At 39.8% G+C, this 26,203-nt stretch overlaps 1 protein-coding gene across 1 annotated transcript in view; it reads right to left on the bottom strand.

Moving 5' to 3' along the window:
• Positions 1–26,203, bottom strand: part of hiw (MYC binding protein highwire) — a 152,940-nt gene that overhangs the window by 94,192 nt on the left and 32,545 nt on the right. Inside the window, 14 exon segments of the mRNA XM_045726441.2 lie at positions 4–144; positions 1,331–1,463; positions 2,243–2,311; positions 3,369–3,552; positions 5,618–5,709; positions 6,106–6,240; positions 7,778–7,905; positions 9,770–9,914; positions 10,252–10,408; positions 12,319–12,478; positions 14,217–14,451; positions 15,164–15,366; positions 17,277–17,405; positions 22,939–23,157. Of these exon segments, the coding sequence (XP_045582397.2) occupies positions 4–144; positions 1,331–1,463; positions 2,243–2,311; positions 3,369–3,552; positions 5,618–5,709; positions 6,106–6,240; positions 7,778–7,905; positions 9,770–9,914; positions 10,252–10,408; positions 12,319–12,478; positions 14,217–14,451; positions 15,164–15,366; positions 17,277–17,405; positions 22,939–23,157 (2,130 nt within the window).

Below are 26,203 nucleotides of genomic sequence, written 5' to 3'. Positions count from 1 at the left end.
TACCTCTTCCGTTACGCATTTTGCCTTTGCGTGAGGAATAAAGTGAGGGTATCGGATCAGACAGCATCTGACGAAGGAGACCACGTACATCTGCAACACTCTCTGCAAGGCAGCCCTTTTCACCATTACTTCGTAATGTTCGCACTGAAAAGTTGCAAACAGTTCTTAATTCGGGGTAATGAATTCTCGAGCCACAACTTACATAAATGCCCTTGAAAGCTTTTTTTGTAATTACTCGAGTTTAATTGCTTAAATATAGTTAAAGGATTAGAGCTATGCTATTTGTGTCCCATCTTCCCAGGACTCTGTCATATGATGCTTTGAAACTACTACTGTAATGGTTTTGGCCTCCAACACCTAACATAAAAATTTGAGGGAGAATAGGAAGAAGAATAGGAGGGAGGGAGGGAGAATTGGAAGAGGCGAGGAGACATACACACCAAGCCAGACAGACACACCAGGGTACCACTGGTACCATCTAGTGTTATATATATATCCTCTAGTCACTAATTACACACAGTGTTCTAGGTATAACTTAAAATTATTTCATATATTTGGGTTTAAATTTATTGGGGGAAGTTCACAACAACAATCTCTACTTCTGATTATGTTTGGTTTAAAGACCTCTTCTATGTCTTTCTTCTCATATTTATTTACAAATTTGTTTGTGGTTATCATCTCTCTCTATTTTCTTATCTAATATTTATTTTTTTTCTCATTAATTTAACTAAAACAAATGCAAATGCCTTTAAACTCCACCACGGCCAGAGTGGCATATTCTTATTACAGCACTTTACCCCTGATCAGAGGAATGCATTTTAACAAGATTAGAAATTATATATATTATAGATGTTTAGAAAGAATTACATGACATTGCTTTTAACCATAGCCTCAGGAAATAAAATTTGGAAGATGTAGGCCAAGTACGTGAGGTAAAGGGTAGTACAGTGGGCATTAGAGAGAAGGATAGCTATCATAATGTTGTGACTGGGGAATATTACCTACATGATAGGTCCTGTGATGTACTAAGAGAATAACACAGGTTAGTAAATAATATTGAGATATGGCAGCCCGGGTATGTTTCTATCAAGGCCACACTATTGTGGGATGCATCAGACAACTACATAAACCTCAGCCAGACATTGACCAAACCAGCACCTTAATTAATCACTTCAGAAGACTGTCATCTATTTTTTCTAACAAGACCTTTTTCAAGGGTAACGTTGCCCACTCACAGCACAGGGAATAAATGGAGTGTATTATCAACTCATCCCTTGGTTCTGGAGCAATTATCACTGCCATTTGTTTCATTATATCTTAGGCAACTAACCTGAATTGGGGTAGACTTCATTAATGTATATTCTGAGGAGGCGTAGACAAGCACAACAAATGTACACAAGTCGCTGAAGATCCAACATGGCTACGGTGGGACTTGCTCCTGTGCTGCCTACATGACTCACTTGCTGAAATTAGAACGCAATCTCTTAAAAAATAATTTAGCTTAATAATAAACACCAGAAAAATTTTAATAATACAGTTAAATAATTATTCCAATAAGAAATCATTTTCTACCTTTCTTCCTCTTCTCACCTGCCCTTCCTCTAGCTTTCCTTCACACACATATACTGTACAGTATTTGCTTTTCTCAATCCCTGTTTATGGTATTTAGCCCAGGATCTCTCTCTAACATATCTCAGAATTTCTCATACAGGGTGTCTAAATTATTTCCTGGCCTTACAGTACATTAAAAAAAAAAAAAAAAAAAAAAAAAAAAAAAAAAAGAGTGCTTTTAGATCCCTGTACCTTGACCTTTGGAAATCTTCTGTTTTAATTTTCCTGTAAAGAAATCCATTTTGTCTTCACTACCAATATTGCATCCAATAGCAGACTTTACACCAAGTCCCAGGTGGTCCCTCTTGTAACACTTCATTTACTAGAAACAACTATGATAATGATTATATTTCTGTGGAACTTTTGAGTTTGTAATAAGAACATTTAAGATGTGCATTGAAAATTGAGCAGCATGCGCTAATATGAAAATGGCTGTCTACATGGAGTGCTTGACAAAATTAAGGTAAATAAATAAAGTTTAAGGAGTAACACAGGATAGTCATAATGAGAAAACGAATACAATACTGTATATACCAAAAACTAAATTTTCAGTTTCTGTACATATCCTTTTATATAATGCTAATGTACAAAATGTGTGACTTCTTGAGTGCAACAAAACTTCATGACTTACTTCCCCCACGCATGATCTTAAAGTGGACCAAGCCCAGCCAAGCAGGTCCAGCAGTGATTGGAAAACATCCTGAAATGTAAGTAATTCATTCTTGTACAATGAACATTTGCTAACCAGCCAAAAACTTTTGTAAAATATTAATTACTGCCTAATTTTGTTTAAGCCTCAAAATGTAATTATCATTACAACTGCCATCCTAACTGCAAATAAATACAGTAAATGTTGAATGTAATGAAATGCCTCTTTCTGAGAGGATCTCAGTGGCACTGAGATTGCTACCCCACATGTAAGTCACATCAGTCCTAGAAGTGTTTAATAACCTATTGGAGACCAGAGGCCAAAACCTGATACTCCCCTCAGAGATATACAGGGTGAAGGGCATTCATGATCACCTTCACTAAAGAAACATCCCCAGATATGAAGTGAAGCAATATAGACAACAACAAGGTTCACAGAAAGTAAACAAACAATGCAACACATGACTTTGCAAATGAACCATCCAGAAGTTAGGTCATACCGTCCCTAGTAACGGCTAGCCATCACAAGGAGGCAGCACCACGGTGATGGTGCTGCACAAGTTTGATGACTGTTGACACGGGAAGCCTGCAGATTTCCCGTGTCAACAATCATCAGGGCTTAAGAAAATGAAAAGATGCAACCACTTCCTGAAGGAGGGGAGTGAATTACTTGGGCAAAGCATCCCAAACCTGCATCATGGGCAAAACAGCCTTAAGACCCCGAGCACTGAAGCCAAAACATCCAGGCCACCCCACCGGAACAGGACAGAGAACAGCCAAACCACAGCCCAGGTGCAGAAAACAATAGTCTGTCCTCAAGTCTGGCCTCGGGCCGGGCTTGAGGAGTAGAACTCCCAGAATCCCATCAACCAGGTATTAACCAGGTAATAGCCAAGTGAACATGAGACCCACGAATCTCCACAGCAGAGGCTTCAGGTGCAAAAAAGCAACTGTACAACAACCCCCCCCCCACAACTCAAGGCAGGTCCAAAATAAACAGACAAACTCCATTAAATAATCCTTGCAAAAATTGCCTAAAAATACTTTTAAATATTTGTTTTACAAAATTAATGATTAAAACAAAACTGTTTAAGATATACTGTACTTACATTTCTAACACTCATGAAAAAGCCTTTAGAGAGTATTGGAATCGATTCTGAAGAATCGTGGACTGGTCTCGGAGTTACTGATCCCTCATGTGCTAAAATACGATACAATAGCTGAGGAATCTGTCCGGCATTGACATCTGTCCCATTATTAGATTTTTTTGATGACTTGAAGTAGAAAATAACCCTGAAAATGTGAACAACATTAAATATAAGATCAGAAATATTAATATTGTAATTAAATAATGAATATGGCAGGTTATATCCACTGCAAATACAGTATTTTATTATATTGCATCCAGAACACTGACTGTTCACAAATTTGGCTCTCACTAACCAGAAAACTTGGTTATCTGGTTATATTAATAAAAAAAATCTGATAACTCAGCCAAAATCATAACCAAGTTTTATGCTAATTTTATAGGACAAAACCAGATTTATGGAGTTTAGTAACTTACTTAAGTTACTTACTGATGCTTTACAAACACAGTACAGAATATTAACAAATAATAATACTATGTATTAAAATTCAAGCATTGAAGGCAATGGAACACCATTTTCTGGTGGGGATCATGACTTAAATAGATGCATTAAGCCTCCCCAACCTATCCCACCCCTGCCCCACCTACCCTCTATCCCACCTACTTCTGCTCCTACCAGCCTCAAACCTTAATGATTCACACACTCCTTGCCTAACTGTGTTTGCAAGGGTAGGGCTTCAATTCTTTTGCCTTGCCACTCAATCCAAGTTTTAACCAAGACCTCATAAATGTGTTGCAACATGTTTTGTACTCTGCAGGCAGGTATTCAATTTTTTTTTTTTTTTTTGAGAGAGAGATATATACAAGAGTTGTTACATTCTTGTAGAGCCACTAGTACGCGTAGCGTTTCGGGCAGGTCCCTGGAATACGATCCCCTGCCGCGAAGAATCGTTTTTTCATCCAAGTACACATTTTACTGTTGCGTTAAACAGAGGCTACAGTTAAGGAATTGCACCAAGTAAATCCTCCCCGGCCAGGATACGAACCCATGACATAGCGCTCGCGGAACGCCAGGCGAGTGTCTTACCACTACACCACGGAGACTGTGATCAGTCTCAGACTTTCAGAATCAGAATCAGACTTTTAAATCAGCCACATAGTTCTATCCAAGGTTTCAAACTTAACATGGTGGGGGATCTAAGACATCTTGCCCCAGATCACTCCAGGACTGGGTTGCTATGCAAAATAATCATGAATATTAGTCTTTCAAGTGACAATAATCAGTAATCACTACTGAGGAGTGAATTTAATACTGGTTAATTTAGTGCACTTCACAGGAATAGTTATGCTATGATTATTATTAGTGTACTATTATTATACATTATTTAGTGTTACTAATTGCCTACAGCAGAGGGGCCCCGGGGCAGAGCTATCGTCTCCATCCATCGTCCAGGACAGATAAGCAGAGTTAGAGAGAGAAGCTTCAAAGAAGGAAGAAGAATCTGGTTGAAAGGAAGACCCAGAAGCCTGGGCAGGACTGGAATGATCAACTGCTGCTATGCCCAAATCAAAATGGGGCAACCCCCCAGAGGTGACCAAGCCACATCCCGAGCCAAGCCCTGCCCCTATGCCGAAACCTCTGAGATGTTTCCAGCCACAATCATCTGAGGGATTTGCCTTTGGGTGAACAACACCCAAAGGAAAAGGAAGAGGAGATGCAGACAGAACCAAGGTTGAGGTAACAAACACCTCCAAATCTATGTCCCTATACACCAACTAGGGCAGCTTTTGAGGGCATCCAACTGGTGCAACACAGAATATCTAAGATGCAAAGCAGTTGCTGCCTGAAAAGGAGAGCAGCAAGAAGGATGCAAACCCCACATGACTTGGGTCCAAAGGTGTCACCTGACCCAACAAGCAGCCTGGCAGAAGCAGAAGGAATAAACATCGCCATGTGGCAAGGACGATATGCAACCCTCAAACTCACATGAAGCGAGAGCGAGTTTGGGGGAATATCCATAGAACCACTGAACCTGGGACAATACGCCAGATCTTATATAAGTATTGTATTGCAAAGAAATACAAGTATGCTAACACAGCCTTAAAGCAGTGCACCTGCGAAGGCCGACCTCATTATGCTGTAATTGCAGCGTGCGAGTTATACGAGTGTGCTCCGCCAACCAAAATCACTCCCGACCCTGGAAAAAAACCTCCAGAATTAATTATTAGTAATTACTCTGTAGTTTTTTAAATTGTTTAAGTACTACTTACTGGTCTTCGGTGGTGACCATACTCTGCCCTGATGATCCACAGTCACTGCTCGGTCCACTCACACGGGCCCATGCCACATACCACTTGTTAGCCTTTGAGAAACAAAAATAATAAAATTAAAAAAATAATAATTTACCAAGAATTAAACCGTATTATGTTCTTCGCCTTAATTTAGAAACATATGGTACATATGAGTTGGAAAATTAAGTAATACTGTAAGCCCAAATCTATCCTTCTTAGATATGGCAAACAAAACCCTAAATATACTAAATAAAGATTATAAGTCATTATAATATACATGTCTAGAGAACACAAAAGACACTTGCAGTAATATCAGTAACAGTGTAAGTATTTCACAAATTTATCTAATACCTGATGACTAATATATTCCAACATTCCTTAGTTCAGATAAATGTTAAACATAAATCAACAATTTGAAAAAAGATTAACTATAAGATTAATTTGTAATACAACAAGAATCTACTAACTTGCACAGCAACCGGTTCGTCAAAGAGCATCGGGAACTTTTGGCGTGCGCCACACTCATAAGGCATCTCCTCTGTCTCTGCTAACAACTCTCCATCAGTCTCCTGGTCCCCTCCCTCAACTCCAAGTTCAAATAGCTGCAGATGAAAACAGAGCAATAATAGTCAAGGGAATATTAACACTATGTGTCCAAGATTTAGTCTTAGTGCTTGTAAGTAAGTACAAGCACAAAGAAGACACCCTCTGGTGGTCAATGAGCACAACCATCAGAGCCAGGAAAGACAACCCTGGCCAACCTGACAAGGTGGAAAGGTGAGCACTCAGACAACATGTTAACTGTGATCCAGGTAATTTACTCTAGTGCTAAAGCCTCATTTAACAACAAAGTTACAGAGTACAATGCACAACAAATCAAGACTGGAGAATAGTCATCATTAGGGCAAAGCCCAGAAAGTGGCATTTCATAACAGCTGAATGTGTTACTTTGGAGCCCCCGTCCTCCCCCTCTCCCACAGAAGCTTCCATTTAATTCTTCACACAGCAACTCATATGGGACAGGAAGCACCCACAATTGTTTTCCAGGGAAGGATGGGGGAAAGGTTTTTATTCTGAAGGTTCTACACTTCACACAGATGCATCCACCCGATTTAAGGATCTCTGATTTAGCATCCAACTGGAAGTTAAGAGCCGGTTTTGATACCAGTATTTGGAGCCTAGTTTACAGAGTCAACATTCAGTACAGATGGATTATGGTTGCTATTGAATTTACCAAGCTTGCTGCTAAGTAAACGGTAAGCAGTTATTGGATGTTATGACACAGCTTAATTAGGTGATTAGGAGCATCAGGGTAAAAGAAACTCTGCCTATTTTTTTCTGCCTCGGCCAGGAATCGAATCCGGGCCCTTCGGACTACTGACCCCCGAGCACTGTCCACTCAGCTGCGAAGCCCCCCATGCGGCTCTATATGTGTATGGTGAAGGTAAACAAGTGTGCCTGTGTTCGGAATCAGTGTTGGTGGGTGGGAGGAAGAGACCAGTGTTGGTGGGTGAGAAGAAGAGTGCAGCTCTAGCGCAATTAAGAGCCTGGCTCTTAATTCTAAATTTGTGCATTTGTCATCATTATTTAAAAAAAATTGCCCTCTCTCTACCCCTCAATCGATAACTTGTTTTTAACAGAAAAAGTCTGCCTAAGATTGTGAAGAAATTGTCATAGTAACTTTGAAAGAACTATCAAGTATTCTAAGACCAGCACCAGAGAACTACACTTTCTGATTTCAATAGCAGCCTTACTTTCACAATCAAGCACAAGTGTGTAAAGTTTTAAACTGACATGAAGACATCCTCCAGACATCACACACAAACCACTAATAAGACAAAAAAGATCAAACCATGAGGTATTCCTGATGAGGGAAACATGACAGCCCCCAACTCCTGATAATTAATAACAGCAAATATCATAAAGAAACACAAGGCAAAATCAAAACTATATACAATTTTTAAATATAGTAAGGTAAATTAACAAATACAAATCATAGCACTGAAAATGTACAAGATTATGAGCTAAACTTAGATAAAATGTTATGTCCCTCTCTAAAAACTGGACTTAAGAGTATAATAAATTATGAATTACGGTGTATGTATTACATGCAAGTAAGAAATACGACAACAAATTTACCTTGATCTTGCCCATGTATTCACCCCTTCCTCCAAAAAGTCCAAAGCCCCCAATAAGGACATCTGTGTCGGACATAAACCGAATAGCTTCTATTGAGTGGCCTGAGTATCCCCAGCCACCTCCATGACCTGCAACATTAAATGTCTTATAGTTATAATTTAACATAAAGGCCCAGAATGTAGTTCCCTCATAGAGATGAAGGGAGCTTGCAGGAATCGAAGACTGACTCCAAGTAATTTCTTGGAGCTTACTCACAATGGCACCTTAGAGAGGAATATAACATTATCAAAACGATGAAAAAGGGCTTTTGCAGGCAAAAGGAGGAAAAAAGCCAAGATTTGGGAAAGAAAACATTCTGGCTGTCTACAGGACATTTTGTTCTCCAGGCTGTTCTGCCCAGTTGGTTTGTCTGACTTGAGACTGTCTTGTCTGGCTGTAATTTTGAGTGTATTATAGCTGGCTTGCCCAGCTGTCTCTGGGTTGGACTGCCTGGTTGTGTCCAGGCTGGCTTGCCCAGAGTAGAGGGGTCGAGTAATTTGAGGGCTTCTTTTCCCTTTTTTCAAACGGGGGTTCAGTTTGATTGTTGGTTTATCCTCTGATTCCCAATGAACGCCTTGTCCCCATTGAATAAATAAAACTTTGTGTAAAGGTCCTTGGCCCACCGTGGGTCGGGACTGTCGGAAGAATCAGGAATGTCCGTAATGTTTCCATTGTGCCAGTGACATAACCTGAGAGGAGCTACTGAGGAAACCAGCCTAGAGATAGCTACATAATACTCTCAAGTGAGACCATAGGGTAACTGAATGAATTACAACCAAGCACACATGATGTGGCAACCAAATGTGCATGTACAGCTCTAATGTCTCAGCACAGGACAACTCTCAGGGATTTTAAAATGCATGAGGCAAACTAAAGAGAAGAATAACCAATGACCACAGCTATGGTACAAACAGAATCAGAACAGAGAAAACAACTTTGGACTGTCAACCTTCAAAAGCTATGACTGCCAGTCAAAAATCTAGATCAACAAATAACTAAGCAAACACACAATTGTCCACAAATGGCATGAGCCTACTGCACAGAGAAATTAAGGTTTCAAAAGATAAGCACAAATCACTTGACTGTATAATGATGTCTTGGCTAGCAATATAAGTATAAAATTTTAGAGGCAGGAAAAATATGAAACCGATAATTTCTTACTATGCTGGTATATAGGTGTTGACTTCTGTTAATGGTCTAGGTTAGTAGCCAGGTGGGCCAACTAGAAGTTTGAAGGGCACTATTAGGCAATCTGTGGCTTGATTGTTAATCTGCCCGGCCTTACTGTTTCTTCCCTCGATATGCAAAGAGCAGGATATTGCCAACAAAACCAACTAAATGGCACAGCTCAAAATAAAATCCAGTATTGTACAAAATGAAATATCTTATTTTTTTGTGTGTGAGAGATCCCTCAGTAGCTCCCCAATGCTACAAGCTAGAACCATCCATTCCTATGGCTTAGATATCACCACAGAACTGAGATAATAAACCACCAAAAAGGTGCAGGGGACTAGATACTGGTGCTGTTCCTTGGTTGGTGCTCATATTCTGTCAGAGGCCTGGGACCAGATTCACGAAGCAGTTACGTAAGCACTTACGAACCTGTCCATCTTTTCTCAATCTTTGGTGGCTTTGTTTACTGTTATTAAACAGTTAATGAGCTCCGAAGCACCCGGAGGCTGTTTATGACAATAACAACAGTTGATTGGGAAGTTTTCATGCTTGTAAAGTGTTTAATAAATGTAACCAAAGCCGTCAAAGATTAAGGAAAGATGTACATGTTCGTAAGTGCTTGTGTAACTGCTTCATGAATCTGGCCCCTGGTGTGCCTCCCAAGACTTGGATGGTTCCAGACTGACGCGTCAGGAAACTACTGAAGGGGGGATACGAGCCTTCCAGAAAAAAATAAATGTTAACAGATAGATTGATTAAAATGAGAAATGGTCAACTTACTTTCAAATCTATTAACAGGTGTGAAGTCCTCTCTAGTATACACCCGTACAGTAGCAACTGTCTGGGGATCGTCTTCTACCACAGTCAAGCCATGCTCATGAGCCCAAGTAACAGTATCTATGCATGACAGCATATGCAGTGCAACCTGTGAGACAATAAAAGATTCCAGTACAAAGCAAAATAATTTGAATAACACCTTATAAATCATTCCAGGTGTTTTAATTTATTTGTAGTACTGTATACAGTATATTGTTCAAAAAATTAAAAACAGTAATTTTTTTACCTAATAAATATACCAAATCTCGCTCTTCACCAAACTTTATTATGGTTGACCACACAGCTGATACCAGGATAGTGCCTTGACCTAGCAATTTTACTTCCTCAAGTATAAATACATCTAAGTTCATTCATTTGATTTTTGCTCTCTCACGCACACAGAAATTTTGTATTCAATGATTTGCATGCCCGTTTATGCCACATACCTGAGCGCGAGAAACTTGGTACTCAGGTAGTATAGGAAGAGATAATTCAGGCGAAAGAAGATCTCTAAGGCCATCCTGGAGTCCACCATTAGACAGCCTCTGGGCCTCAGCTGCGACTATATTGTAACAATACACATCTTGACGAGAGTTGTCATAGCTGATGATTTCAAGTAAATTACAAAAATGGTCAGAGTTTATATAAGTATTATAAAACCTTATATATTAAAAAAAAAGTGTATCAAAATGTAATTCATATTGCCATGTAAAATTATGAATGCGGGAGTGAAAAAAAGTGAAATAAATGTTTGAAATGTTTGGAAAAGTATAAAATACAAAGTCTAGTGGAAAAACGAATTGAAATATTGAAGATAAGCATGGGAGCGTACAGTATTAAGTAGACAAAGTATTACAGTATTACAGTAGACAAAGCAGAAATTAGAAATTGGCAAATAAATAGCCATACATATCTAAGGGATGGATTTATCCTTCAAAATGCAGTTATTGTCATGCGTTAATCGTCTAGTTTCTAGAACAATAAAGTCATCATGAAAGGACGATTTACATCTTGCATAAGTGTTTGAATACTAATGTTGCTCGTATGGTTCCAAATGCTCAATGGAAGGGTGCAAAATACGTTCAGATGGACTTCAACTCTTGGACTCCCATCAATACATGACAATACTGCACTTACCTAAGATCTTACCATGGAATCTTCACTGCATATATATATTTTGCTATTCATTTTACATACATATTCCTAACTTTTGAATACAATATATTTCATATGAAAAATAGACAACAAATATTACTTGTCTGGTCCTGGCTCCAATCACAATGTAATACTCACAAATGCCAAAAGGAATACTGACCACTATCAAGAACAAAATATGAGTAGATATATGTTTGTGTAATTTTTTATCTTTTAAATAAAGATTTATCATTTCTTAAGACTGCTTCTATACTCAAGCACTCAGAATCACATCAGACTCCTCTGAGACCCACGCTGAGCTGATGGAAGCTAGAAGCAGGATTCAGATGCCATCCCTACACAAGCTATCCACCTTACTTGTGAGCCTGGTGTAATATGAATCACACCACTCTGTAGGGACCACTCTGCTGCAGCCTGATTCAGCTAAATGATGATCATTATCCTTGGAAATCCTGTACCATGTTATATTGCTTTGGTTCGATTTTATTAAGGTCTCATGTTTGTGATTAATACCACCTATACTGCATATTCTTGGCTTTTATTTTGCTGCAGCTCCGAGCCATGGTTGTCTTCCTAGGTGGCCGGCGTGAATCTCCCACTTGCCGTAGATACATTCTCCAAGGTATACAGTTTCTATCTCTACAAGTCAGCTTTTCTAGAGTCACCTTGCTTCTGGGTATTGTGTGCTATTTCTCCTCCATCGTGAAGCCTGTTAATTGGGAATTGATATAGTTTGCTATATGCTAGTGTTTGTGTTGCACTTGCCCTTGATTCATCAATGTTTTAGTGCCTTGTGCCTTTGCTGGGTATGCACTTGGGTAGCAAAAAGAGATTCTTCATCATTTGTGGTGTTGAACAGCTACCCATGTCAGAAATTGATCAGAGCTAGGTATACAACTTCTGACAAGACTCTCCCTGTGCATAGTATGTCTGCGAGTTTGCACATTATTCCAGGTAGACAGTACCCATTGATTCCAGGAGGAATGTTCAACTTATATTCTGTTTGCCGAGTTTGGTTGGTTTCTCTAGGCGAATCAGAGCTGGATTTTACTGAATATAGCTTCTTTGGTTTAATATTTAAATGTTTAAAACACATTTTAACATAGTTAGATTGTGCTTGTATATACAAGGATATATTGCATTAAATAAAGTTAAAAATATTGGCAAAATCCTTGATGGACAAGAATCCTACATGAAAAGAAACACATTTTTAAAATGAGGCTTCATTATTATATCTGAAAACATTAAAGAAATCTGCAAGAAATCCAAGTCTTAACTCAAAAGGCAGTAGAAACAAAAATATAGTCAGTATCCTTGACAATTTTAGAAAAAGCATACATAAAGAAGCATCGTATTACCTCCACAGCACATTATACACAGGATCAAGACATATGGTATGGCCAGTAAAACATATCTGATCTTGTGTAGAGAAACTGCGACACTGCCCATCAGACCGACTGATAACTAGACATCTCCATCCCTCCTCCTCCTCTTTTTTCCCACCAACTGGTAACAACACTGAAATAAAATTATTATTTATTATTTTTATGAAACATGAAAAATTCACTGTAAAACACGATCATTTCGCTTTCATCTTTTAGTTATTTATAAAAAAATATGAATCTGGCTTTGAGTAAACATAAGAATCCAACTTCAGTCCACACACATTTAAGGGAAAATAGAACTTGAATATAAGGTGATGTAATAGGGCATCAGAAAATAAAAGGCTAAAAGGTTGGGAATGTTGTCTTATATCTAACTCCTTTAGTCACTGATAAGGACTAACTAATCTAGTCCTTACAGCATCTAATGCCAATTAATGTCACCAATAATGGTTGGCTTTGATAGAGCCTCTTATCCTGGAAAGTGTATTAGATTTAGCATCATTGAGTATGTAACTTCTTCATTTGCATGCAACTCATCCTCATCTTAAGCCATCTTGGTAACGATCTCATTCTGGGGCCAGATTCACGAAAGCACTTACGAACGTGTACATCTTTTCTCAATCTTTGGCGGCTTTGTTTATAATTACTAAACAGTTAATGAGCTCCAAAGCACCAGGAGGCTGTTTATAACAATAACAACAGTTGATTGGCAAGTTTTCATGCTTGTAAACTGCTTAATAAATGTAAACAAAGCCGTCAAAGATTGAGGAAAGATGTACACGTTCGTAAGTGCTTTCGTGAATCTGGCCCCTGGACTCTTTGTTGAATCCTTGTTGATAGGTTTCTGTTTTGTTTATCTAAGGTTGATTTTCTTCTTATCTTGGCTTCTGGTCATGGAATGGGTGGGCTTCATAATCTTTCCAATAAATCCAGCATTGAATGTAATGAAATGTCTCTTTCTGGAAGAGCTCTGGTGGCTCCCTGAAGCTATCTTGCTGAACAGGGTCCCTTGTGACAAGGGTAATATTTCCCAAACTGTCCGCATTGTAATCAAATATAGCCAGCCTGCGGACCATCTTTGTGGCTCATGACGTTTGCAAGTTTTCCAACATGTTCTGGGCAGATATTCAGGCTTCGGGGTTTGGGTGTTCTAGGAGTACCCGGTGTTTGGATAATATTCCCAGTTCGTGTCACGGGCAGGAGAGAAATGGTTAGGCATGTTTTTTATCACTTGATGCCTGTTTACCTAACAGTAAATAAGTACCTAGGAGTTAGTTAACTGTTGTTGGGTTGCATCCTGGGGAAGGTCAGTAGTTCGACCTTGAGAGGACCTCGATATAAGTCAAACATATACAATACACAGGATGCCTGTCCTGTACAAAATTAATTGTTATTACTATATTTAAATATCAATGAAAAGTTTTAATTAAATTTCTGAACCATTGAAAATATTTATCCTCAATATATCTATAAAAAATATTCGATCTTCTATTTTTTCTACATACGCCTTTTAAACAATGGTCTATTTTACTGTACAGTACAGTATTAAGATTATGCAATGAAGATTGTTTTCCATAAATTTATGTTTACTTAAGCCCTAATATGTTGAACACATTCTTACTCCTCAGTACAATTAAACAGCAACTTCTTCAATAATTGGGCACCAAACCAACAACTGGAATACTGTATCTCCAGCATTCTTTTATATATAGTTAATACATTATACATGAAGAACTCCTTCAAACATGAGCAGGCAATTTACAGAAGCAGTAAAGCATAAAGCATCAGAGATATAGTTGGAAGCAACTGCAACAGGAGTATTGTAGTAATAACAACTGCAGCCTTAATGAAAATACAATAAATATCCTCACCTAAGCAATTGCTATTGGCAACAACAGCAGCAGCACTAAGATTATGAGCATTGATGAGAGACTGATCTAGCTTGACGTAAGTGACATCAGCAGATGCACCAATCCATGTTGCACGACATCCAAGTCTTGGTCCAATACCAGGGACTATGCCAGGCACGGAGTACCAAGGACAACGACCACGACTACTGCCTTCCCCTGCATCACTCTGAGGTGCACATCGACCAAGTTGACTTTTCTGCAAAAATAAATAAATAAATATATATATGATAATATATACAGTATATACACGCACACCACTTCACCAGGCAATCACTGGTGAAGTGGTTTGTAAAGTGGTATTAGTACTGTATTGTGTATTGTGTATGCCAGTGGGTAAGCCCTGGTAATGAAGGTTCAAATCTTGCTCGAGTCATAAAGTTAATAGTGATTTAGGGCTTGGGGGCTATTCAAGCATTTCCCTAAAAATGTGTTGAAACACGAAAACATTCAGAATTTTGTGGTAATTTGTTCAGTTAAAAATGAATCTATTTAAACAAACTAGGACTAATATTTAGAATACCACTACATGTATTTTAACTAATGAGGGACAATTCTATTATATTCCTATCAATAAAGCACTTATTATAGCCTAAGTATTTGGCTTTGGACCAATCGATAACATTGTTACATGGGTGAACATGAATGAAGACGAATTCCAGGATCTTCAAATACCTCACACACATCAATACATCATCTTAAGAGCAGATATGCTTGTACAAACAATCTATACGCTACTATAATTAGTAAAAAGCCCAAAATCATTATTACTAGTACAGTATTAATTGAATTATTGTTACTGATATATGAATCATCACAAATATTTGTATTAGTTTTTAATTATTATTATTATTTGTACTACCGTTAAAATCACACTGATTATCAAAGCTTCAATTAATTCTGGGTCTTACCTGAAAATCTCCACAACTGTAGATTTGTCCATTGGACGTTAAAAAAACTGTATGATTACTTCCTGCAGCCACCTGCGTCACGCGAACATTTGGAGGTAAGCGGATCAGGACTGGTGATCCTCTTGAAATCAGATCCCCAACTCCCAGCTGTCCATAGCTGTTACTGCCCCAGGTGTAAGTTTCTCCATTGGCACACAGCACAACTAAATAAGAATTATAAAGGGAGATGTTGCAAAATCAAATGCTTTATAGCTTATAAACACACACACACAAAAGACAGGTCAAGTATAGTACATCATGTTGTATTTAATCATGTTACAGCAGTTGCACTTCACAGATTTTCAGTATTATTCAACAAAGTATAATTTTATACTATACAGTACAATCTCAATTTGGAAAACTATATGGGATCAACCCTGATTTGTTGGAGTGAAGAATTCGTAGCATCCATTACATGACACATCGTACACAAGAATGATAGCACCCAGATATTTCTACCATTTCACACACAAAATTTGTATGTTTCTTATACAAATGGGAGTCCCAGTAGTACAGTCGGGTTTGTTCTCAATACACAATTGAGAATGCCAGGTTCGAATCCCAGGCGAGACAGAAATGGTTGGGTGCATTTCCTATCATCCAATGCCCTGTTCACCTATCAATAAGTAGGTACTCAGGAGTCAGTCGGCTTGTTGTGAGGTTGTATCCTGGACGGGGTCAGTAATTCAAATTTGGGGGGGAAACCTCGATATAAGATTAATGTGTATAAATACACTCTGGCTGCCTGTTCCCTTACACAATGAATTATTATTATTATTACAGTATTATGGCTAGAAGGGGTGGGGGGGGGGGGCTCAGCAGTGCTCAGGCATGTCTATTTCACTCCTCTCCCCCATCCTCTCTTTCTCTCCCTCTAACCTCCTTCCCCCACCCCTTCTTCTCACACACCTCCATCTCTTCCCCTCCCTATCTATCCCCACCCACCCCTACCTCTTCCCCTCCCCTCATGCAACCCTACCTCTTCCCCTCTCCTCCTTACTTACCCCAACCTCTTTCCTCCCTCCTCTCTCCTTACCCACCCTTACCTCTTCCTCTCCCCCATGCACCCCCTACCTCTTCCTCTCCTCCTCTCTTCTTATCCCACCCCTACATCTTCCCGACCAACCACTTGGGTGGACGGTAGCGCAATGGTCTCGCTCTGTGCAGGATCGGCATTCAATTCCGACTGTTCAAGTGGTTGGGCACCATTCCTTTTCCCCGTCCCACCCCAAATCTTTATTCTGACCCCTTCCCAGTGCTATATAGTTATGATGGCTTGGCACTTTGCCCTGATAATTCCTTCCCTTCCCCCTCTTCCCCTCCCTCTCTGCCAACCCACCCCTACTTCCTTCCCCTCCCCTTCTCCCCCACCCACCCCTACTCTTCCCCTTCCCTCTCATACTCCTCCACCCATCTTCCCCTCCTCTCCCTCCAGACCCTTCCCACCCTACCCCCTGCCCCCCTAATTGAGTAAAATTATTCCCAAGCATTTTGCCTCTTATCTCATAATATCCACAAACATGAACAAGTGCACATATAACAACTGTGATTGGCAGCTGTTTTATATGATCAACAGCTGTGCTACTTGATTGCAGCTGTACAACATAACTGACAGCTGTACCACATGAGTGCCATAGTCGTCGACATCCTCAGTTTACCATTCTCAGACAGGGCAGAAATGACCGATTCATGAAATAATTTAAATGAAATAAATGATTCTTTTACTTGATGCCTCTTTTCACCTAGTATTAAAATAGATACCTGGGAGTTGGGCAACTATTGTCATTTGCTCCTTGGCAAGGCAGGTAGTTCTCGGCAACAGGAATTTTTATATCATTATTTCCCCTACTATTATATAAGAAGGTACAATAGGTATACAGTAGTAGCAAAGAGATATTGAGCTGAACTGGCAACTGGTTAAGTTAAAATCTCACTGAGAAAGGCCGAGTCAGGTTCGAACTTAGTTTAAAATAGTTAAGCATATTCCTCAAAACATTGTGTATCTGAACACCGGATACATAACATTTAAATTTATGTTATAAATGATTGTACACAATATTTAATGCATTCATACCAGAATGATGAAGCCCACAAGTGACTTGTACTGCTGGTGAAGACCCTGTCAAGTGGACCCGTGCAGGAGAGAGCATAGCTATCTTACTTGCATCTCTCTCCTGATCACTCCCAAGACCATCTTCTGCTGCTGAAGAGAAAAATGCACAAACTTTAGTAAAGTGACATGAAATCATTAGAAATCATTAGATGTAGCACAATATATGATGCTCTTATCCCTGAGTGAATTATAGATTAAATGGAAAATACAGTATGATCAAAATACAGTACAAAATAATTAGGAGTGCACAATAGTAATACTATATATCCCTTAGGGAAGCTACAAAGTACAGAACTGCATTATAATGATATTTCTACTTAAAAGGTGTCCTTAAGATATAACCCAGCTGTTGCTGGGTTATATATTAATGCCAGGGAAGCAATGAAGTAAAGTTCAGTCCAGCCTGATATCCAGTCCTTCTGATATGAACTCAGCAGCTAATGAGCTGTGTAATCTGGTGCTCCTTCATGAGGTTATCTTGAGATAATTTTGGGGGCCTAGCGTCCCCGCAGCCCGGTCCTCGACCAGGCCTCCATTTTGTTACACAACCCCAGGAAGCAGCCCGTAGCAGCTGTCCAACTCCCAGGTACCTATTTACTACTAAGTGAACGGGCTAATCAAGGTGAAAGAAACTCTGCCCATTTGTTTCCACCTCCACTGGGGATCGAACCCGGAACCTCAGGACTAAGAATCCGAAGCACTATCCACTCAGCTGTCAAGCCCCAGATCCTATTCTTTTCCTGGTGGAAATTTGACCTGTTACATGGCGTGTTTGCTAAGGAGCTAGCCTCTAGTTCTGGAACCAGATTTTTTTTGTCCTGACTTAGAGAGTTTATGTGCCCTGTGCCTTTTGCAGATCAGCACCATTTTGAGTTGGCTGTCTTAGCCTCCCAAGCCCACGGGTTTGCGTAATTGACCTCTGGAGTTCCGTGCTGCACTTCCACTCCATGGGTTGCAGGTTTGTGTCCCATTAGAACCTTTCATGCCCAGTATTTAAATCTTTTTTTACCTGTATGACTAATACTTCATGTCCATTCACATGAGCAAGTCTCTCTTTGGGGGTTCACCTTGCCCTGGCTGCAGTGCCTACCTTCCTGTGATTCCAGCTGTTTGGGGTGACACTGCAGTCTGTGCCCTGCCCCACGCTGTATGCTATAGGCTTTTTGGTGTTTTCCTTTTGCTTCAGAAACCTCCTTGCTCTCATTTTCAGGGATTCTGCTTTTAGTGTTTCTATCTTCAAGCTGTATAGGTTATTTGCCCCCAGGCTAGATGGGATGCACTACCCGTGCTCTGCAGGCTGCTCATCTTGTATCTTTTTGGCAGTTATTCCAGCCAGTGGTGTAAAGTTTTCCTTTTCTGCTTGGGTCTGGCCTTTGGATTATGGGGTTGTAGTTTTGTGCGGGTCGCCCTTGGCTTGAACAAACATGAAGCAAACACTAAAGAATGAAAACTTCACAAGTAAATGGGGTCCCAAAGGACAAAGTCCAAAGGGTCTTCTATCTTGAGGTTATCTTGAGATGATTTCGGGGCTTTAGTGTCCCCGCGGCCTGGTCCTCGACCAGGCCTCCACCCCCACGAAACAGCCCGTGACAGCTGACTAACACCCAGGTACCTATTTTACTGCTAGGTAACAGGGGCATAGGGTGAAAGAAACTCTGCCCATTGTTTCTCGCCGGCGCCTGGGATCGAACCCAGGACCACAGGATCACAAGTCCCTGCGTGCTGTCCGCTCGGCCAACCGGCCGATGGCTGATCCCTACCTAGAAAAACCAGGGACCATGATCTGGCAACTCATGGAGTGATCAGACAAGTCATATATCAGGCGAAGAATGAGGATTGTTGACAGGAAGACCTTGCAGATCCCTGTGGTCCTGCCACCTGGTGATGATCAGCTGCTAATAGGGGAAGAATAACCTAACCACTTGGGGGATCATTTGCAAAGTTGTTTGCTGGTTTGTTTGCTTACTTTATATGAAACTTGCAGTTGCCTGTTTTGCTTCACTTCCTTTCTGGGTGTTTGATTCTTTGATGAGGTGATCATGAAACCCCTGCTCTCTACTCCTCTGTGACGGGTGCCAGGTTTTGGCCCCTTGTTCCCAGCAGGTTTTTATCTGAATTTACCTGTGGGCCACTATTTCTAGTGGCCTCAATGAGGATAAGAAGTTGATGGCATGTATAAGGTCCCGCATTTATCCTGATGATTTGTCAAGCCTGGATTTAATATTTAGGGGCATTTTGGAAGGTAGGCAATTCCATGAGTTCATAACTCTATGGATGAAAAAAGCATCTCCTGTTTTCCATCCTACATTGTGACTTGAGCCTGAAACCGGTGCTCCTTGATTGTGTTACATCTGAGCTGTTAAATAAGTTCTGAGGACTAGCAAGGAATGGTGTGACTTATGGTTCAGATATATTAGTGTGTGTGTGTAGCTACAGTAAGTCACCATTCTGCCCCTCCAGAAGTATTCTTTGTACACTGAGGCAACAGGAACGACTAACAGTGTCCTAAAACACTGAGTTGAATCCTGAAAAGCTGCAAGGAGCAACATGCAGATTTAAATTGTGTGGGGGATCTATAAGAATCCATCCAAGAGATAAATAAGGTAAACAATATGTTGGATGCAACACCTACCCAACTTGAAAGAATAAACTCCCAGACCCCTAACACAAGGTATCTTTGGTGGGGAAAATCAGAATGCAAACCGATGCCAGTTAGGAGAATCCTGAAACTAAGATGGAATGAACTAATCAACTAGAGACAAGCAGGGTGGGTGGGACAACACAATTATGAAGCATAAAAATGAATAATAAACTAATCCCCAGGTGACCTGAGCTGCCACCTGGTGACAGCAAGAGTTAGTGCAGTTGTTGTCTACCTGGGGAGTAATATTGTTTGCTTTCTTCTCTAAAACACACTGATGCACCATACTATTTTGTACGTTAATATCTCAAGTACAGTGGTTATCATGATACAAGCAACTGATCTTTAGGGTGACTGATGCCAGTTCCCAGCCATCTGGAGATTTTTGTACTTGCCTGTCTGCTCGTTTCCTTGGGATTGGAGGGAGTTCTGCCTCTCTGTTCAGTTTTCAGTTGCAATTTTCTTACCATGTGGGGTATGTTTTGTTATGCCTACCTTTCTGGGTGCCTAACTCCGGTTGATGGCAGACAAGGAAAATCCCTATTGCACCCTGTGCCTCTCTGAGGGGGGCCAGGTTCTGGCTCATGGTCCCCAGTAGGTTGAACTCCGTAGACTAATGCCCAGGTCTAATGATTCGCATATTAGTCCAGTGGTTCCAGGGAGCCGAAGAGGCTTCCCATAGAAATTGAGTGACATAAAAACTTGGCAAAGAATGGGAGCTGAGGACACGTCCCTCTAGGCCTGTGCTAGAGCTCCAGCAACCAAATATTTGGGTTAATATCTCAGTAAGTATTACATCTATTGACTAAACTGTGGTATTACCACTGGTATTATACCACTAAAGTGTGGTATAGATATATATATATATATATATCTCCTCTACAATTCATATCAAAGATTTTTCTAAATGGTTATTCAATGTATTGATAATGCACTTATAAACAAAATGTATGTAAGATAGCTAATGACCAGTGCCTTTATCTTACGTAGAGGTCCTTTATTATTATTCTCAAACTCATATACTGAATCTATGTTCAATTATCATTCTGTACCATTGGTTTTACATTGTATCCCACACATTTGCATATACACCCAAAATTCTTAATGCATTTCTTTGTCATGCCTTTTATATTTAACATTACAGGTACTATGCTGACTTAGGTTCAGTTTTCATTAACTTTACATAACCTCTGAAATTTCTCACATGCATAGCGACATTTCATAACATGCAAGCAAACAGCTGACGTTCATGGCTTACCACATGTCCATATATACTGCACATAGACAACTGGCCATATGTTCATCTGACAATGCTCAAAGCAAAATGTCCTTCAAACTTACCCTTTATTTGAAGTTACAAGTCAGCAATGCTTCACCTGAACCAGAAATCAGCTACTAGTGTGCTTGAACCTCTTTGCTATGATAAACATTTGACATGAAATATATTTGCTTATTTGTAATATATTGCACAGTACTTTAAAAAGCCAAAAGCAGAAAAATCATTGTATACATCCCTACTCACATGGAATTAAATGCGATAAAAACCAGTGATGAATGTAATGAAATGCCTCTTTCTGGTAGGCTCCTTTGTAACTTCTTGAACTATACACTGTTATACCTGTCAAATCCTCAATACTATATAAGGCTCTAATGATTCATGAGGGCCAACCAGATCTCAGTACAGTACTGCAAATGCTTCACAAACTGGGGTAACAGACTGAAAGCCCAACGACACAAGAATGGCTGCACTGGCTGCCATTTGTTGGTGTGCGCTACAAACCAGGGCTTCAGCCTGACTAATGGTTGTTTACATAGTTTGCATCAGCATTGCAAATGCAATTCACGTAGTTGTCTGTTTTGATGCACTTCACCTTTCTGGTTGTGTTTCTCTTGGTTACTGTAGCGATCCTAGATCCCATAGACTTTCCCTTTCACTTTACTGAATGAACTAGATAATGATACTAGCCTCTGATAAGACACTCATGAATTGTCAAGAGCCTGAAGTGGTACAGAGAGTTTTACAGGTATACTGTACAAGTAGGTGTTGCTCAGGGAGATATTGAGAGAGCCCTCCCAGAAAAATTATTCTGTAAAATATATTGTGACTAATGAGGAACACGACATGAGCTTTAAGTACAATCCTGCAATTCACCAACACATGACACATCCAAATGTAAAAATATCAGTTTAATCCCAGAATTCCAAAGTCAATCTAACTTAACACAGATACAGGAAATAGCTGCCTTATGGCAAAGAATGATATGGCATGTGTAATAAAAGATATGAATCCCTCATTGTCATGAACCCTCATCAGTCACAGAATACGCCTCAAACCAAAGATTCAGTGGCAAAACACACACAGTATACCAAGCAGACAACGAGGATTTTGGAAGAAATGAGCCATGTATTGATGCTCATTGATCACAAAATGCAGTTTCACAAGCAGACATGGATTTCTATACATAAAAATAAATCATTTGAATACAAATTATATGATTTTGAAGTAAAAGTGGGATAGTAATTGTGAAAGGAGACACATTAAAGTCTTAACACATGGGTTATTCACTGATGAAATAACATGTGAAGGAGCCAATGATGACATAAGGTAGCCCATGTAGTAATATTATGTAGGGAAAAATGTATGACAAATAAAGAGATAGCAACAGCCATGAAACATAATATTAGCAGAGATGGTTGTGACATAATTGGTGTGAAAAAGAGAAAGAAAAGGAGAGGAGGACAGAAGAAGAGAAGGAGAAAAGAATAGAAAGATGCAATGGTAAGGAGGGAAGAAGGAGAGAGAAAAATTGGGAGAGAAGGAGGGGAAAGAAGTGAATGGAAGGGAAAGGAGGTATGGAATGAAGTATTATTAAAACAATTGGACTTACAAAAAAAAGTCATGAGCAAAAAATTATGACAGGTGGAAAAAAATAAAATGTTTCCATACATTGTGAAACTGAATAAATAAGCAGCAAAACAAACCTAAGATGTTACTGGTAGCAAGAGGATCAAGGGCAGCAGGGGCGGCTATGCCAGCAGGATCGGGGCTTGCTGCCGCAGGGGCACGACTACCAGTACCGGCCAGAACAGGACCACCGCCCACAAGGTTGGAGGATGGGGCCAGGAGGCGCAGCAGCCGAGCCTCAAACTGGCCCAAGTTACCCGTGTGGCCATCCATGGCTGAGGCTTGGCCACCTAGCCCTGTTAACATACCATCAAGAATACTACACAGAACCACTCACTCAAAGGTCTCCACCATACAGTACTTGGCACCTCAGTAATGTTCATTACTGTTATTATTGGTCCATTATATAGCCTATATTGAGATAAAATACTGCACTGGTAGCCCTTGATTTGTGCAGTACTGTATTGTAGAAGGTGGATTTCATAGTACATAATCAAGTTACAAGTTACACCAAGTAACTTGACATAACCAAGTTACATCAAGTACATAGTTACACCAAGTTTTAAAGTGGACAAGTGAATTTTGAAGGTGAGTAGGTTGAGCATGGATCACAGTGAATCACACATGCTCTATGGCTCTCTTGGCTTCTTAAGTTTTACACATTTTTGGAATGGAATTACTGAATATTGTTACGTCATTGCACATTCTAAGCACTATGGACTTTATTACATGCTGTATTTGTGGATGGAAACTGAAGGTATCATTAAACAACAGTGTTCAAATAGGTATTTTAGAAGTATATAATTAAAAAGAGTGAACTTTTGAATGTCTCTTGAACCTAACTTTGATTTTCCCCTATACTGTACTGTAATAGAAATTTAACTCAAATACAAGTTGAGAGCCAAATGTAATTAGAATTTTTTTCTTTGTACATTACATGGAATTTATTCTCCACATTTTCCAAATTCCAAAGTTTATGACATGACCTTTCACACGTAATTAGAAAAGAAAACCTGTATTTTGAAAATGAAAAATGAAGTATCCCAAGAGCTGCACTTATAAAGCATGAAGCAAGCATGAAGCAAGGTGGAACATGCTGTCAAATTTAGCATCAGGTTGTTAACATATTCATGAAGTATGCCATTTGCTTTGTAAAGCAATCATACAACATACAGTACATGGATTCCATAGGCAGAACAACCAGGCAAAATCATTCCAGAATAAACTTGATGCAGTTAAACTAATAACATTAATGTAAAACCCATCACTCGAGTCTTTATCATATCAAACCTATATTCCCAAAATGTGTAAACATTTATAAGAACAGTGTATACATCTCACTGATAAACATGTAACTTATTCAAATTAAAAAATGACATATCTTTTCAAAAAGCAATTAATCACTAAAAAAAAAAAAAAAGATAAAATTATTTCTTTTTAATATCAAGTTACTGCTTTGCCCAATATACATTTTAAACCTATACAAATTTGCATCTAGACATATAATTATTGCAGTACATAATATCATTAGCTTCAAGTAAACTACAAAAACCCAACATGGAATGTAATAATGAATTTTTGTTTTTTAGTGGGCCACTCAGAAGCTCTCTGATGTTACAACCTGGAAGCAGCCAAGTCTTGGGGAACACACCAGGACTCTATAACCTACAAACATCTATTGAGACCAGAATATGACCCACTCAGAGGGACAAAGGAAATTCAGAATACAACAGCAGAAAGAATGGCTGAGCAGAATATAGAAGATGGAAAAGACCACAACAGAAGGGTAATGCCACTAAAATGTGGAATCAATAAAAATAAACCCAAAATTAAAGAATAGAGAATCCCCCACAATAAAATCTTGGTAACTCACTCAAGACCCTCAGCACCAAGGCATGCAATGAAGTCAGGCCCCACTCAAAATGGAGTAATATGCAAGGGACCCTGCAGACCTTCAGTGGGTCTGGACCATTCTAAGGACCAAGCTTCAAAAATGCAATTGAGGTTGCAAGGGAGGAATTCAGTTCGTACAACAATGAGACGGCCTCAGCTACATCTGTACCGAGAAACCCTGTAATGCCTAACACCAAACTCCACAGAATGGCAAAGGAATGAACAAGGAACCCTCCACCAGCAATTCTAAGTCACTAGGAGAGGAAGAATCCCCCACAATGGAGCCAATATCCCCCCCCCCCCAGATACTGGTAAGCCAGCAAGAAGCAAGAAAGTGCTAACTGGGGAAGGAAGCCTCAGAACCTTGGGACAACAAACTCCAAAGCATAATCTAAATATATTATGAGGATATGGAGGGAATAGAAAGGGGCAGGAGCCTTACTCATCAAGCCTGCGGATCAAAGGCCTGAAGTTGGTACAGGGCCTGAATCAGCAAGGAAGGCCGAGAAGCTGAGCAAAAAGAAGCCAGGTAGACCAGCCATATAGCAGAAAACAAAAAAGCATTAGAAGGGAAGGAGTGAACTTGGCACAAATGTTCAAAACCTGAACTCGGCCCGAACGAGCAGCATCTAGTGTGATGACATGTTGCTTGTTGACTTGTTTTTCTATGGGGGAGTTTTCTAGCCTCTATTCAGTCTTAGGTTGCAATTTTCCAACCAGGCAGGGTCTGTTCTGAAGTGCCTACCTTTCTTGGTGCTCAAACCAGGTCAATAGTAGACATGAATACTTTCATACATGTGAGTTTCATAGGCAATTGCTCCCTTTGCCTCTCTGAGGGGGACCAGGTTCTGGCTAGTGGTCCCAGGTAAGCATGACAACTCCATATGACTGAAGCCCCATACTAATATTAGCTAATATCAGTTCAATAGCTCCAGGGAGCCGACGAAGCTTCCCCCACAGAAAAAACAGCAGAAATAGTAATGAAGTACAATTTGTGAGTTTGAAGGAAGCATAATTGCCAATTTTGGGCAATACCACATGAGATGATATTTGATTCTACTTCCATTTACTGGATCAAAGGTTTCGAAGGTCGGAGGACCTAGTCAAACATTACAAGACATGGAAATGTTTTCATAGGCGTGTGGACTTGCGCCATTTATCACATTCCGGGGCATATTTTTATGAATCGACCAATACTGATTAGTGCAGCCAAAGCATTAAGAAAAACCCAGTCAGAAGAAAACTTAATTAGCAACTCCAGAGCTAGCAAGGTGATTCTTATATGTTGAGATGATTTCGGGCTTAGCATCCCCGCGGCCCGGTCCTCAACCAGGCCTCCTTTTTGTTACAAACCCCCAGAAAGCAGCCCGTAGCAACTGTCTAACTCCCCAGGCACCTATTTACTGCTAGGTGAACCTAGCAGTAAATAGGTACCTACCCGGAACCTCA

The sequence above is a fragment of the Procambarus clarkii genome, chromosome 71, assembly GCF_040958095.1.
Source record: "Procambarus clarkii isolate CNS0578487 chromosome 71, FALCON_Pclarkii_2.0, whole genome shotgun sequence".
NCBI classification, from domain to species: Eukaryota; Metazoa; Arthropoda; class Malacostraca; order Decapoda; family Cambaridae; genus Procambarus; species Procambarus clarkii.
The sequence above is the reverse complement of the archived record's forward strand: the minus strand, read 5'-3'. Positions and strand labels throughout refer to the sequence as shown.